The sequence below is a fragment of the Topomyia yanbarensis genome, unplaced genomic scaffold (genome assembly GCF_030247195.1).
Source record: "Topomyia yanbarensis strain Yona2022 unplaced genomic scaffold, ASM3024719v1 HiC_scaffold_50, whole genome shotgun sequence".
Lineage (NCBI taxonomy): Eukaryota > Metazoa > Arthropoda > Insecta > Diptera > Culicidae > Topomyia > Topomyia yanbarensis.
In genome coordinates, this window is record NW_026683714.1 from 104657 (window position 1) to 121183 (window position 16527).

At 37.7% G+C, this 16527-nt stretch overlaps 1 protein-coding gene across 15 annotated transcripts in view; it reads left to right on the plus strand.

The window, feature by feature from the left end:
* LOC131695733 (ensconsin-like) overlaps positions 1 to 16527 on the plus strand; it is a 106318-nt gene that overhangs the window by 44557 nt on the left and 45234 nt on the right. For 8 of the 15 annotated variants that reach the window (XR_009306708.1, XM_058984235.1, XM_058984234.1 and 5 more), the window contains 2 exons: positions 3592 to 3717; positions 4282 to 4764. The exons of 2 other annotated variants lie outside the window; for them this stretch is intronic. Coding sequence is in view for 12 of the 13 variants with exons in the window: in XM_058984235.1 (XP_058840218.1) it covers positions 3592 to 3717; positions 4282 to 4764 (609 nt within the window). In the remaining variant the exon portion in view is untranslated. The remainder of the gene's footprint in view (positions 1 to 3591; positions 3718 to 4281; positions 4765 to 16527) is intronic. 5 more of the 15 variants (XM_058984245.1, XM_058984242.1, XM_058984244.1 and 2 more) reach the window with 2 other exon arrangements.

Below are 16527 nucleotides of genomic sequence, written 5' to 3' on the forward strand. Positions count from 1 at the left end.
CAAGTTTCTTGTGCAAAATTCCATTCATACAGATTAAAGAAATATTCACTCCAGCTTCATTTTTAGCGAATGCGAACAGGTCCGTAACATGAGGTTGACCGATCACCGACCGATTGATGAATCACGATCTGCCCAATAAAATAAGTGAGAATAAGTCATAAAATAAGTCAGTATAAGAATGCCAGAAGCTCACAGGCCCATTCAGATTTATTTGCAAAAGATGACGATATTCTCAAATATAAAGTGAATACAAGAACAAATAACGAAAGTGTTTGAGTTGCTTGAAACGATTTCTGCAAATGAGCGTCTTTTAAGAGCACGCTTCAGAACGCTGTTTGTTTATGAGGCACGGTAATATATGATGTGGACTTTCCCCATAATAGGCCCATTTTTCAGGATTCTCAATGCAAGAGCCATGATTTTCTGCGCACTTGCCACATCATGCCTTATTGCTAAAATGAATCATTGGCTTGTATTTAATGCAATGAACGACATGCGATACAAATAGGCAGACAAACCTTGTCAAATTAGACGTAATCAGACAAAGCAATTTCCCCAAAGGTAACTCAATATAAGTCTAGTGCGATCGCCCCCCCCCCCCCCTTCATTGACTGGAGCAATGTGTTACTGAAACAGTCAACTCTGTGCTTCAGTAGATCCACCCGCAATAAACTTGAGTCGGTAACCACACCGTTGATCTCAACGTTGTGAGAGGGTAATCTTTGACAGGATATCACAATTCTGAGCTTATCTGGCCGAACATGCAAGATATCTGTCACTTTTGCATATTTATGCGTCATTTCTTTCGAAATCTTTAAAATATTAGCGGATTATCTTTGATTCGAAACAAAATCAGATATATCATTTATGACCGGGACTGAAGCCAATGAAAATTTAAAGTATACAATGAATGAAGCAGAAATTACGGGGAATATAATAAATTGAAAGACGAGACAGAGGATAGTAAAGCAAAAATGTACTTTTTACTGGATTTATGGTTACCGACTTTTTTATCAATTTGCACAAAGAATATGTAGAACTCTGTTTCAGGAACAAAGCATCTCTGTTTCTCTAGCATGTGCACAAGGATGGGTGGGTTAATGTCTGAAACACGGTAATCGAAAACCACCAACCATGTCACAACCCATAAAAAAAATTTCTTCAGTCCCTGATTAGATGCTCCGTCTGGCGCTTTCAAACACCTAGCGTTAACTTATTTCACGAATTCAATTCAAGATTTGCGATTGGAATTAACGTGAAATCGAACGAGCTGTCGAAATCGGGTTTTCGATGTCTTTATAAGTTTTCAACCATCGGAAATAAATGAACCGGTCGGTGAAGGAACAAACTTACAAATTGAATTTTTGAGATTGCTGCATGAGGTGGATTGATTTCCCTAATAAGTTGTCTACTCAGTAAACCGATCTGCACGTACAGTCTCGCGAAAAAATCCTTTGCTCATTATCTTCAAACGTTTGATTTCGAATGACATTAAAGAGAAATGTGAATTGAACTTATACTTAAGATTTCATTTGATAGTTTTGCCTGAAATAGCCTGGAAAACTTCGGTTTTCCGCGTTAGTTTTAAAAGATTTTCTTGAAATTAGTTTTCGCATTTTTTTGTATAAAACTTATTTGTACATTAAAATTGAACAAAAATGTTGTTACAACTTCTCCGATTGATGTCTTCATTCTGCTTAATTTTCCATCGGTGTATTTCGCCGTCATTGTGTGAGGCAATAACAAGGCTGCAAGAAAACGTCATTTCCAACGGCTTTTAACCGAAGCTAAGGCAGCAAAACTTTTTATTTGATAACCTATCAACAGTCTTCCCAAATGAACACCGTACACAATATTCGCACTGATTCTGCTCATATTAATCCCACACTTTGTGTACAAACTCAAATACGCTATTTCGTACCAAAACACGTGCACCTGTTCGTCTGCACAACCGAACCCCATGTACGTACACGGTATGTGTACACATAGGTTCGTGGCACCAGTTTTCTCATTCTCACTCTCATAATCACTAGCGTTGACTCTTTTTGCCTTGTGCGAATCGTTCTCGTGTACGCCCCCGGTGTACGTACATGGATGTTTGAACTAGAGTTTGTACATCGTTCTCTTGAGTTTGATGTTCGAGGCGAACCTGTACGTTGATACGAAGCATGTTTGAGGTTGAACGCGTGCACGAAATTTTGCACACAGGTACAAACTTGTCGATGTTCATGGGAAGTCTGCCTATGAATAAGGAAATGTACTCTTACTGGTCCTCCTAATTCACAAATAAACTTTGTCGATATCGAAATTGAAATCATGCTGATTCAGTTTGTCAATGAAATATTATCAAGCTGAAGGTGAAGGTGTAGAGCTTCGAAACGTTGGTATTAGACAAAATATAGATATTGTCGTATGAAACCCGTGACCAAAAGCTATCTCTTCTTATGATTGTTTTTTTTATTTCTGATAAAATTCGCTCTTAAGAGCCATTTCATGAAAATCTGCTGCAGGAGAAATATCAACTAATCGGATGACAAAGTTACTGAGTTATCTGGCTAAATATACACAATCCTGTTTATTTTGTTGATAATTCAGTCTTTATGTAACTTATTCATCAAACTTGCATTCGCAAAGCCTTGACACCATTGTCAAGTTCATTTCAGTAGAGGGTAGATAAATATTCTGGAACTGCATTTTATCACTGCATTATTGTATAGCTATTCTGCATGTGTTAGAAATAGTTTGAAAAGTTTAAATTCTAGTTTGTTTCACTTTTCGTCATACTTATCCGCAGCTTTTCGGAAGTTGCTAAACCAGAGATGAGTATCTGCAAAATTATAATCAAAATATTCGCATATAAATTGTACAATTACTGTGCACTATTATAGTTGACGATTCGACGCATTTTTCCATCTGAAGATATGCAAGTTTTTTTTCTTCATTTTGCAAACTCACTTTTTTCCTTCTTTGAACCTAGTATTTTAAAACATATCTTTAAATACGGTTTGTTCCAGTACTTGGCCGGATTCCCCGGGACAAGCAGGGCCAGGTTTACTGGGTACTGGATCAAAGCAATAGATTTGTGTACTATGTCCTTGAACAATATCACCAGCCAAGTTCCTTAAATGTTCTATTCGGTTTGTTTAACCCCAGCTTCTCCACCAACAAAACAACTTACTACATTTGTGGTCCAAGACGATTCGCTTCTCTAAGTTGTTCCCTAACCTTGTTCGTTACGTTTTGAACTCAAAAACTAAAATTTTGTCTGTCTTTTCGTTAGTTTGTTTTTTTTTTAAATTAATAAATCTATTGTTTCGACACATTCAAAATTCAGATAAATACATGTTTTCTTCTTTTTTCTCTTCTCTTTTTCCTAAAAAAACATCGAACAAAACGGAACACACGCACGTGCCACACCGACCAAAATTGTCCGTTTCGATCTTTTCGTGGTTGTGGGTGTGTTCGTGTTTGTAAAATTCTCAACCTATTCCGTCAACGACGGTGGTCTTGAATCTTCTACCAATCGATCAATGTAACATGTACGTGTCTGCTGGTGTGTGTCTGTGTGCGCGCGCACCTGCCCTCGTTTAGACGATTCGGCTGACATGAGCTACCAGCGTACCGTAAATCGACGTAAAACCGATCTTATGCCCACCATTCCTAGTCCTCGCGATAGCTCTAGATCATCTCTCGGCACTCACACTCCCAGAACACCAGGTAGTATTCTTTTATTTGTTTAATTTTTGTTCCTAATTTTTAACCCTAACAAAACGCAATTAAATTAAGAATCATCCACTCACATATGAAACCACGCCGTACTTGTATCCAAACAATAAAAAATCGAAACTCATCCTGTAGAAGTAGCAGAGTTTGTTCGAATAAGTATTAGAATGCAAATTTTTAGTGATTACCGTTCATAGTTTTGTTTTATCGTGATTTGTTATTGTCCCGAGGCTGAAAATTGCAATGTATTGTGCCTCATGTGTTCGTGCCTGGCTGGTGCTTAAAATGATCACATTAGAACAAGAAATCAGTTGCATGGGACTAGCTGTCCTCATCTAAACATAGTTTTCATCTAGTAATGTATCATCAAACATCCCTTGAAGCATGCATGCCTGCAATTTTTCTCATCGTTCCTTATTTCTCGATTTCTCTAATTTTCTTTTGTCACGTGATTTTTTCCTGTTGAAAAAACCACCCACACAACACCCGCGTGCGCTTTTCGCGGAACACAAAATCGTGAACTGTCAACCCCCGCATTCCACACACACACATACACAGGTCGAGCCTTCTCGATGACACGTTTGGACCAGCTGGCCCAGCCACGCCGTCGCAACGGCGAACACATCAGTGCAATTGTTGAACGCGAGCGTCGTCAGGCTATGGAGCTGGAGAATCTGACCCGCCTCTCGCTGTCCTCGTCCCGTTCGTCCCCGACGGCGGACGGTTCGGCGAAGCGTATGTCACGCAGCATGTCCCAGCTGGCGAGTAGCAGCAGTGCGGCCAAGTATCGCAACCAATCGCAGGAACGACACTCGGGTGGCCGTCCCGGGCGCAAGTCCTCCTTCAACTCGTCGCTTCTCGGCGAGACACTGATGATGAACCGTTCCGATACCTCCAAGAGTATGTCCCAGTTGAACACGGCCGGACGCGTTCCGCGGATCACTAAGACCGAACGGCTTCGGCAGCAGGTTCGCGAACAGTTGAACGGTTCCGCGCAGATGACGACGACTATGATGCTGTCGATGTCGACGACCGCAACAGGTGCGAGAGTTTACCCGTAATCACATCTTCCGGCTCACTGCTCGGGAGGTTGAATTTCTTGTTGTCTTATAGCGTAATTAATCCTACCGGTTCGTAACGGTAACAGTGGATATGGACCCAGTTGGCTAACACAGCGCTAGAAACTTTGCACACACACCCCGTATCTTGGCGGGATCCGGTGCGTGGGCGGTACTAAACTCCGCAGTAACGGCAGTGTATTTAACTATTCTAGTACATTTTAATTCTCCTCCCTTACCAGCCCGTATAACAGAGCAGTACAGAAAACACCCGGCTAGTGTATCGCTGTTTCCTCTAACCAGGATAACCTCGGTATTTGGTGGTTTGGTTTATGCGTGACTCACTGACTCTCATATACACACACCGTAAGGCAAGAGGGGTTGCAAGATAGCGCTCCAGTAGATTGGCTAGTTGTCGCGAGGGGAAAGGGTCAGTCATCAGTGTGAAGTACTAGAATCTGTAGCACGTAGTTTGTATTAAATTTATTTATCTATTTTTATTTGTTATGAATATTAATAATCTAGAATCGGCTGATATCAACTCTAATATGGAACAAGCTGCATCGTCGCAGAATTCACTGATTCTTCGTAGGTGTAAAGACTTTGACTAATTAAACAACTTTGAATACTGATTTTTTTCAAATTGATTTAGATATCTATCCATTTTCCATTAATAACCGGAACACAATCAAGATCCACATAATGTGTGTCAAAGAAGTAATTTTAGGAAATTATCAGAGTTTTCCTTTTAAAACATAAAAAAATTAAAACCTACACTGAAAAAAAAACTGTAAAGAACTATGTCTACATTTAAGAATGTTTTCTCAAGAATGCCCTTCGTTTTTCTAACAGCAACTGTTTTAGTGTAGAAAAAAAATATTTTTTTCAAAATGTCAATGTAAACTCAGACATTTTTTTTTTAAATTTTCTTATTGATCACATACTTGTAGATCACCTACTGCGTTGGATTTCCGATTGTATATTAGAGTGACACGAAAAAAATGACCCCCATCGGGCCATCCCTGAATCTATTTCTAGTCCCACCAGGAGACTCTGCTCCAAAATTTAACAAAATCGGACAAGTCTAGCTATTAGACCAACGTGTTCGAAATTTGTTTGGGATTTTCTGACAATTTACATGGAGAAACCGCACTAATTTGCATTTTCATTGCTAGGTGGCACTGTATGCATCAGTTTATCACTGTAGGTGAAGATAATAAAGATAATTGTATTGTATACAACTTTGTCGAAGACTGCAAATCAATCCAACTTGCTTAGGGAAAGATATTTAACTTTTAATAAAAAGATGTCCGAGTCAGTTTTGCATGGGCCCTTACAGCACAGGGTGATGAAAAAGTAGTCGATTCCCACGAACTTTATTTTTTTGCTAAACAATTGTTTAGCATATCATTGATGCTTGGAAGAATTTTAGTACATGGTATAAGTCTTCTTTTAATTAAAAAATTGTAGTTCAAGATTTCACCACATAGAAGGGCCAACACTAACTTTTCAACGAAAAGAGATTGAAATAAGGTGTTTTCTACAAAGATGTAGAACTGGTCTTTCGCAGTAATTGTTGTTAATATATCATTTTGCTATCACTCTCTTTCATTTAAAGTTTTGTGCGGTGAATTATAGAACTAAAATGGTCAAAAGATGACTTTATTAAAAATTAAATAACTTATCCTAAGAAAATTGGATTAATTTGCAGTCTTCGACAAAGTTGTAGGCAACATTTTTTTCTTTATTTCGATTATAGAGGTTTTAACCTTAAGGTCATTCGCCTCTTCTTGTTATGAAAATCTCTTAAGAAAAATCTCTAACCCTATGTACAGGGTTGGGATTCGAACCCAGATGAACTGCGTACAAGGCAATCAATTTACCAACTGCGCTATGCCCGTCCCCTCGTAGGTAACAAAATTTTCTTTCTTATTTTCATTTACAATGATAAACTGATGCATACAATGCCGCCTAGTGGAGAAACCGAACTTTCCATGTAATATTTCGAACAGGTTGATCCGGTAGCTAGACGTGTCCGATTTGTCTGAACTGGAAATCGACTCAGAGTTGGGCCGATTGAGATTTTAGAAATTTGTTTTTTGGGCTGTTTACTGTATAGGTTAGACTGAAAAACTGATTTCAGGGTAGTGGATATAGCATAGTTGGTAAATCGATTGCCTTGTAAGCAGCTCACCTGGGTTCGATTCCCAACCCCGCACATAGGATTAAAGATTTTTCTAAAGAGATTTCTCTAACCCGACAAAGAGGCGAACGACCCTAAGTTTAAAACCTCTATAATCAAAAAAAACTGATTTAAGGCACATATTTAATTCGGATCATATTACTGTGCTGAAACACCACTTGTGCACATTTATGTCGCTAGGAGGTGTCGTGGATATTGAAACATCACCAGCTACACACCGATTTGGTTGAATCATCAACTTTTTTTTCGATTGTAGAGGTTTTAACCTCGATTATAGAGGTTTTAATCTTAAGGTCATTCGCCTCTTCGGGTTAGAAAAATCTCTTATGGAAAATTTCTAACCCTATGTGCGGGGTCGGGACTCCAACCCAGGTGCGCTGCGTACAAGGAAATCGATTTACCAACTACGCTGCGCCCACCCCAATTAAATATTTCTGAAGGGGTGCAGTATTCACTCAAGGATCTATATATTATTCATAATGTTCATAAGGATCTATATATTATTCATTCTGTCCCAAGTCTAATAGTGACGATTAAAGTCGTCTACAGCAATAATCTCTCCATTGAGGATAATTTGTAGTGTGGGCCCAAATATCTAACAAGGATCAGATTCCCTTAGTAAAACAGATTTAAATATTTTTATGTACCGTTTCTTACATTTAGAAATTTGTACAGGTATTCTTCGAAAGAATGCACGCTCGTTATATCGCACTTTCCATTAAACGTTGAACTGCCCCGAAAAACTTTCGAAGACTCAATCGACCCATTTATAAGTCCAGGAATTCCTGCTCTTAATTTGAACCAAATCAGACCAAAAATTAAAATCAAATATATAAGGTGTGCCAGCTCAAAAATTTTAGTTCCACATTTCATCGCAGAGATGTCGCCAAAACTAATGTTACAATGAAAAGAAATAGAAATTATGCATCTTCTATAAAGTTGCAGAACAATATTTTTCAGTAGCTCTTCTGGACATATCTATATTCTATATCTTTTCATTGATATATTATATTAAGATATTAAGATTAAATATGTTGGGAATTTCAGAGAGATCTTTCAAATATCAGGATCAGTTGTACAAACTTCAGAGCACTTCTAAATACTCTAGCAAAGGCCTACGGACTTCAGAGATGTTTCGAGAACTTTGCAGAGATCTTAGGATTCTAAGAAAGATCAGCCAATATTCTACGAAACTCAGACAAATTCCACAATATTAGGGAAGTCATAATCTCGAAGATGATTTTGTTAAACTTCTTTGTATGTCAGTGAACTTCTGAGAAGACCTTCGAAATCCATAGAAGTGGTTCTTAAGAAAGTCGTGCGGAAAGTAGAGAAATCAAAACAATTTAGAGAATTTCTCTCGAAATTAGGAAAGTTCAACCAACGTCCAACGATTTCTATGAACTGCAGAGAGTTTCTAAGAAACTTCAGGCTTTCTGTACGAAATACTGATTTATTAGGCGACATTCGCCGATGTCTTGTTCACTTCAAGAAAGTCATTGACCGTGAGGGAAGTCAGCGAATGTCTAAAAATTTTTGTTTATCAAGAGAATCACTACGATCTTCTGGAAACTTCTATGAAATTCAGTGTAATTCTAAAATCTGGAAGCGCTTCGAATATCAAACAAGCTTTTAGATTCTCAGGGAAGTCTAGGATATCCGACAAACCCGAAGAAAGTTTGAGATGCTTCCGAATCACAAGAATTTTTTTTCGAACTTTTCCAAATTGCTACAGAATCCGAATGATCCCTACGAACTTTAAGTACTTGTTCCAAAATCGCGCTCACGGTAAGGCATTTTTCAATAGACAAGCAGAATTAGAGGACCTTTCTCTGAAATCAATGAATTTGGAATTGTGAATCTACTTGTATTGAAATAGGGATATCCTGAGTCTACACTGAGAGTGCCCGCTACTTCTTGTATGAGATGTAGGGGAACATGGGGAGACTTGACCAGGTTTTGAGCTAAAACTGCATAAATCTCTTAAAAAGCCTTCAATCCCTCAAAAGTCATTCAGATATAATGCGCAAAGTTATTGCGCGTGTTCATGATTTTTTGCAGAATTTTTAATTTAATTTTTGAAAAGATACAAAAGTTTTTCTGTGATCGTTTTTTCTGGTCAAGTCTCCCCATTGCGGCGTGGGGAGACTTGACCAAGAGAATTTTAAAAAATCATAACAAAAAATAATGACATAAAACATACTGTAATTATTTTTTTCCCTACTGTCGAGATTCTTAGGTAGCAGTAAAAAATATAAAAGAGTTGAATTTGATAAATTTTGATTTTTTTAATGCATTTCTTTTCAAAGATTAACTGTACTGCTTGCATTGCATGTTCACACGTCACGAAATCTCTTCCTACTATTGCTAACTTTGTTTACAAATATTAAAATATAAAGACCTATGTTTGGGGTGGGTTTTTTTTATGGAGTGATTAACATTAATAGTAGATGCCAAAGCATAATAAATATTAGGAATTTTGTATCTTTCTTCAGCTGATCGCCACTTGGTCAAGTTTCCCCATAAAATCTTGGTCAAGTCTCCCCAACATTAGTCATTGCGTGCAATGTCTTTTTAAATTCTAGTAATAACTATTCCCATGTTTCAGTTTATGTAAAATCATTTCACTACTTCACAAGAATTAAGATGGTATATTAGTACATTGATAGTAATTAGTAGTCGAGTAGATATGTTCATACAAAGTTTGATAAAAAATTACATCATTTAATGCAAATTTATTAATCGCGTAATATTTTCTGTAAGGAAAGTATTTTTCATTCCAAACTTTTAAAATTACCTTAACGGATTGAAACGAGTATAAAAATATTTTTGAAAAAAAATTAAGAATTGAATAGAAGACGCCACAGCCGAAAATAGAATTTTGCGCTTGGTCAAGCCTCCTCATGTTCCCCTACCTTGTGTTGCTCCTCCTTCCTGGAAGACGTAAAATAGCCGATCCTCTTCCAGTCATTGACGTCGAGCGTCAGATACGTTTCGTCGTCCATGATAACAACCACGTTGTGCTTTGCAGGGAACACATCCTTGTCGAGCACCTTTAGCCGTTGCTTACACTTGCGACAATGACGGACTCGACTTCCGCTTACTCATAATGATGCCCGTCCATGTTGGTCAAATACTTTTTGACTATCCCATCTGGCCGGTCGCGCCGACTTTCCGACCTAAGGCACGGAAGGATTTCGCTACTATGCCTTCCGTTTTTTTTTGCTTCAGCGCTTGTTGCACCTTCTTGTTGGACCGGCATCTTCTATTTGAGCGCTCGGCTATATCCGGCCGGCACAAAATGCGCCACGGACTTCTTTACTTCGGGGTGGAGCCGGCGGTAATTTCAAACCGTCATACGTATTTGCTTCACAGCTTTCGTTATGGCTGCCGCAAACGAACTGATAGAGCTGTCAATTTTTTTGCTCTACATAGCCCACTGATGATTCCTCGGTGAACCCACCACCAGGCGGCAGTATAATCACATGAAATCGCACTAAATTGTCGAGACTTTGTCTCTGAATGTTTTACACGTTTTTGCAGTATGAAGTATGAGACTAGCATTTTACATGGGCAGTTTTGACTCAAAAGGAATTCATCAAAAGAGCGTAGGATTTTTTGTAAGCGGCACTTTAAAAAAATACTGTTTGTGAAACGTATTTTGCACAACAAAACTATCCTTGACTATGATAGAGGAAGTTTGTCCTTTTTTGTAAAAAATATTTTTCCAAGAATGTTGTTGAAAAATAAAATTATAAAAAAACCATTCTTCAAAGTATTGTGAACAAAAGACTAAAGAAAAAGAAACATTTTAATCTTCTTTAGGTGTTGGGGTCAAAATGACCCAAAAGGATCCCCATGTTGATCGGAGATTTGTGCCTTGCCGTGATTTGTCTTTTCATCATTTCCTGATGGGAAGGATTGGGGAAGTGGTAAAGTTAGGAATAAAGAAAATAACGACACAGAGAATATAGACAATAGGGAAGTTCTTCACTCCCAAAAAATAGAATTAAACAAAACGTTTCGATGAACGGATCGATGTATGGAGTACCAAAAATACGGATACGCAATTGCATTACTGCAGGGCAGTTACAGATCAAATGACATGAAGTTCCGTAATCGGATTCACAAAGATCACACGAATGACACTCAGCACGCTGTATAGTGGCCATGTGATAATTAAGTTTTATTTTCAAGAGTGCTTCGGTTTTCTCGAGAACGCGCCATTCATCGCCCTCAAGACCATCCTCTGAAGATGGTTTAACTTTGATTGGATTGTCGTAACTTCTGCCACCGAACAAGGTCATTAGAGTGCCCAGAAAAATAATGAATTTTTGAAAACTCACTCGGCCCACCCCCTAGTCGATTCCTAGTCCCACAAGGAGTACTTGCTCCAAATTTGAAGCAAATCAGACAAGTCTAGCTACCGGACCAAGGTGCCTGAAGTTTGCATGGGATTTTTCGACAATTTACATGGAGAAAACCCACTAGCTCGCATTTTCACCGCTAGGTGGCACTGTATGCATCGTATTATCACTGTAAGTGAAAACAAGAAAGATAATTTAATTGTCTACAACTTTGTCGAAGACTGCTAGTCAATCCGGCTTTGTTGAAAGAAGTTATTAAACTTTTAGTGAAGTGATGTCTGAGTCAGTTTTGCATGGGGCCTAGCAGTACGTGGTAGTATTTCAGTACTAGGTTCTAACAAACTAAACATTTTTGTGGAATAATGGTTAGATTTAGCTGAATAATATGTTCGGAAGAATTGCAGTACATAACACGAGTTATGTTTTGGTTAGAAAATTTTAGTTCCACCTGTGACCGCATAGATGGCGCCAACACTAACTTTTCAACGGAGAGAGATAGAATATCGAGATGTTTGGCAAAATTACTGAAAAAATCTTGTTCTATAACTTTGTAGAAGACACCTAATTTCTATCTCTCTCCGTTGAAAAGTTAGTGTTGGCGCCATCTATGCGGTCACAGCTGGAACTAAAGTTTTCTATCCAAAACATAACTCGTATTATGTACTACAATTATTCCGAACACACTAGTGAGCTAAATCTAACCATTATTCCATAAAAATGTTTTGTTTGTTAGAACCTAGTACTGATACACTACCATGCACTGCTAGGCCCCATGCAAAACTGACTCAGACATCACTTCGTTATAAGTTTAATAACTTTTCTTGTTCGAGTCGGATCGCTTTGCAGTCTTCAACAAAGTTGTAGATAATAGAATTATCTTCTTAAGTTTCACTTTTGGTGATAATCCGATGTATACAGTGCCCCCTAGCGGTGAAAATGTTCGCAAGTGTGTTTTCTCCATGTAAATTGTCGAAACATCCCATACAAACTTCAAGCACATTGGTCCGGTAGCTAGACTTGTTCGATTTGGCTCAAATTTGGAGCAAAAATATTTTCAGGCACTCCTGGTGGGACTAGGAATCGACCCAGGGGTGGGCCAATGGGGGTTATTTTTTTCTGTCACTCTAAAGGTCATGTATGCCAGTATTGGTCTAACAATTGTTGTGTAGATCCACTGAATGTACTTGGGTTTGAGTCCCCAAAATTTGCCGAATATTCGTCTACATTGGCCGAAGGCATTGCTAGCTTTCATGATTCTGAAATCGATGTGAGCTATGCAATGAAGTTTTGAGTCAAGAATATAATTACCTCAACGTACCTAAGTTGATCGTTGACAATAATTTCAGAGTCAAATAACTGCAACGGACGAGCTACGGTTGTAATCCTTCGTTGTGTAAAAAGCACCATTAACGTTTCATTTGGAATAACTTATTGTCCAACAAGAAGAAACCATTGCTCAACGACACATAAGGCTTGTTGCATAAAATCAAAAAGTTTGTTAATGCAAATACCAGTGCTCATTATGCGATAATCATCAGTGAAGCCATATGTCAGAAATCCAAGCTCATTAAGTTTCCTCAACAAGCCATCGGCGACAAGATTCCATAGAAGTGGTGACAGCACACAACCTTGAGGACATGCACAGGCACTCAGTTTCCTCATTTCTACTTGTCTTAATGGCAGCGTCTGGTGTAAAGTGCTCAAACCGAAAGTTATTTTGTTTTTCGACTTTGAAGGCAAGGTAACAATGGATGGATCAATGTGTAGTGTTAAGACTTCATATAGATACATTCATTGTGTACAAAAAAATATTTTCAGTCACGCAGAGCGTTCCAAGAGTAGATATCCAACCATTTTCACGTCTAGGAGCGCTTCGGTGAACATAGAATTGTTTGACCCAAGGAATTCAATAAGATTTCTAAAGCTTAGACTTGTAGTTACTCGATGAACCAAACAAATTTGAAAAAGTTCGAGATTCGGAAAATGGCTTCATGAAAACCGAAAAATCTCATATTTTACTCTAAAATTCGCTGAGAGAACATTTTTTATTCAGTTTTCTGTGATTCATCGACAGGCTTCGTTGGTTAGTTTTTGAGTTATCGTGTTCGTCAATTTGAAAAACGCGATTTCGAGAAACACACTGTTAAAGTTGCCGATAAAAAAAAAGAATTTCAGCGTGGCCACCGAGATCGCGTGAGAATATTCTAGAGGTTCAATACTAGCAATTAAACGAATATAAAAGAAGTCGATTTTTTTGCCCACTACACCAGATGCCCTCTTGACGATGAGCATTGATATCGATTGCTAAGCATTGCATGTATCCAATTTGTGGTATATGAGGGTATTCCATGACCCCGTGCTGCTTCCAAAATGTATCGATAAATTACGATATCCTCTTTGGAATTTGTTACACAATTGTGAATATTGCCTAACAGATCGCCTAGAAGTATATTCCATTCGGTATAGAGACAATAATTGACGTTGAAAAATTTGAGGGGGTTGTGTACAAGACACGACCACGGTTGTATTGAAAATACAGCTCTAGCGAGGACCATGCGCGAATTTGTTAGTTGTAGTTCACAGTTGTTATTTGTTTTCACCATCTCAGTTTAATCTGAAACACGTGTCAACAAAAGTGCAAAGAAGCAAAATGAACAATTGAATGGAACAAATGAATGAAAACAATTTTCAATGATACGTATTTTGATTCAACTGATTGGCCAATATTGAATCATCACAAACAATATTCAACTGATTAATAATTATTCTTACAATGTTGTTATAATTCAAACGTTATTATTATTTGCTAAAGGCATATAACTGATCGTTGACAAGCGTAAATGTAAATCAAGTTAATAGAAGGATTTTTCTAATTCAATTCTTTTTCCATTATGTATTCGTCGTAATAAGAACGGTTTGTTGAACTGTGATTCGGGTCGAGAATCCCATGAAACGATTTGAACCTTGGCGGTACGGCTCATACACACGGTAGAATCCAACAATTCACCATCTCGCTTCTGTTGTGCCATGGGCACTGGGAACTACGAATTAGGCAATCGTTTCAGTACACACAGCTGAATGTTCCTCTTTGGCAGCTCATGTAAAATGACTACATTTGAAACATGGCAAGCTCTTTTATTAATTCTGCGATGCAGATGGACCTTTTGTTCAATAAACGAGAATATTTTCATCATCCTTTTTGGTATGGCCTTCGCCTAGTGACAGGGTTGCCTCATTCACTGAATTTCACGTTTGTTGATTATTAATAATTTAATGAATAAGTACTTTCAGTATTTTTCTTTACTGGTGAAGTTCAATAATTGATCATTAACAAACACAAAACTAATGTATTTATTGAGAGTTTCTAATTTATTTCGTTCTCCATTATGTATTCGTCATAATAAGAACGGTTTGCTCTTTTGTGATTCAGGTGCAAAGTTAAGACAACTCAATAGAAGAAATTTTCTAATTCGACTCTTTTTCCATTATGTATTTTTCTTAATAAGGACGACTTGTTGGATACTATGTCTTGTGATTCGGGTTGAGAATCCTATGAAACGATTCGAACCTTGCCGATGGCTCATACACACGGTACAAACCAGGAGCTCGCTGTCTCGCTTCTGTTGTGCCATCATCGCTGGGAATCGCGCGTCACGAAAATGTGGCATAATTTTAAACAACTGTAGCGCTGTTAATTGTTGAAGAATTTGCGTTTAAATACCAATCGAATCAGAAAAGTCGTACCCAAAAATGTATGGCAACATCAACTTGGTATTTTAACTGTACACTATTAAAAATCCTTATTATTGTATAAGCATTGTGTAAATGTAAGGAAAACAGACAAAGTTTTCGTTTACGTTTTGTTAATTGTTGATAGATTACCAGTAAAAAATGTTAAAAAATTATTTGCCTATTTCAATAGTACACTATTGAAAAATCCATAAATCTGCAAACAAATAGGGAAACATGCACAATTTTTAAAAATTAGCACAAGACTTTCCCTAACACAGACTTCATTTCGATACTTATAAGCGTCCTACACATTTTATCGCTTAATATAAAAGAAATGTTTCTGACCGAATCCCTTCATTGTCATGCCTACTCTGTTGGCAGAATAAGTAAGATTATCATTGCTACTGCTGCTGCTGATTTGACATAAGCCACAGAAGGGCAGCATTTGTCTGTGTGTACTGGAAGGTTTTGTTCATCGCAGTTTCAAGCGATGATGACGACACAGAAGCGAGATGGTGGATTGCTGGTTTATACCGCGCGTATGAGCCGTGCCGGTGAGGTTCGAATCGTTTCATAGAATATTCCACCGGAATCACAAGACACAGTTAACAGCAAACTATTCTTATTAGGACGAATATATAATGGAAAAAGAATTGAATTAGAAAATTCCTTTTATTAACTTGTGTTAGCTTTGAGCTTCTTAATGATTAATTCTGTATCTTTACCAGTGAACAATAACAGGCAGGCAAGGTTCGAATCGTTTCATAAGATTCTCGACCTGATTCACAAGATAGTTATCAGCAAACCGTCCTTATTAGGACGGAAAAAGAATTTATTTGGAAAATTATTTCTATTAACTTGTGCTAACGTTGTGCTTTTTAATGATCAATTCTGTATCTTTACAAGTGAAGATTAACATTTAAAGCAAATTAATAATAATCTACAAACCCAAAACTTTCAAAAACTCAATCAACGGGATACTATTCAAATCTCCAGAAAATTTCCGGTGAACCCGGTGAATCAAACTTTATGTGTAAATTTAGCCGTTTGAAAGAGATACAAGCAGAATTTTAATAATATGATATGCCAACGAATAGTCCTACGTCAACACCGCGGCTATGTCCCGGATAATACCTAGCTTTTTCAAATGATTCTAGTACTTGCTATTAATACAACGATGACTGATCTCTATGTTACTGCGCATTCATTTTTATTTCTGTAGAATGTATTATAGATTAACTCTATATTTCGAATTGTTAGTGTTTCCCAAGAATCTGCCTCTGCTCGAGATGTAGATCACTTTGGACTATTTTATTATACCGAAGTCTCAGAGTAACTACGACATCAACCGTTATTATTTTGCTTCAATACCCGATTAACTACTTTTCCCATTGTGGACTAAACAACTGTAATATAATGCAGTGAATAGATTTTCATAATTTTT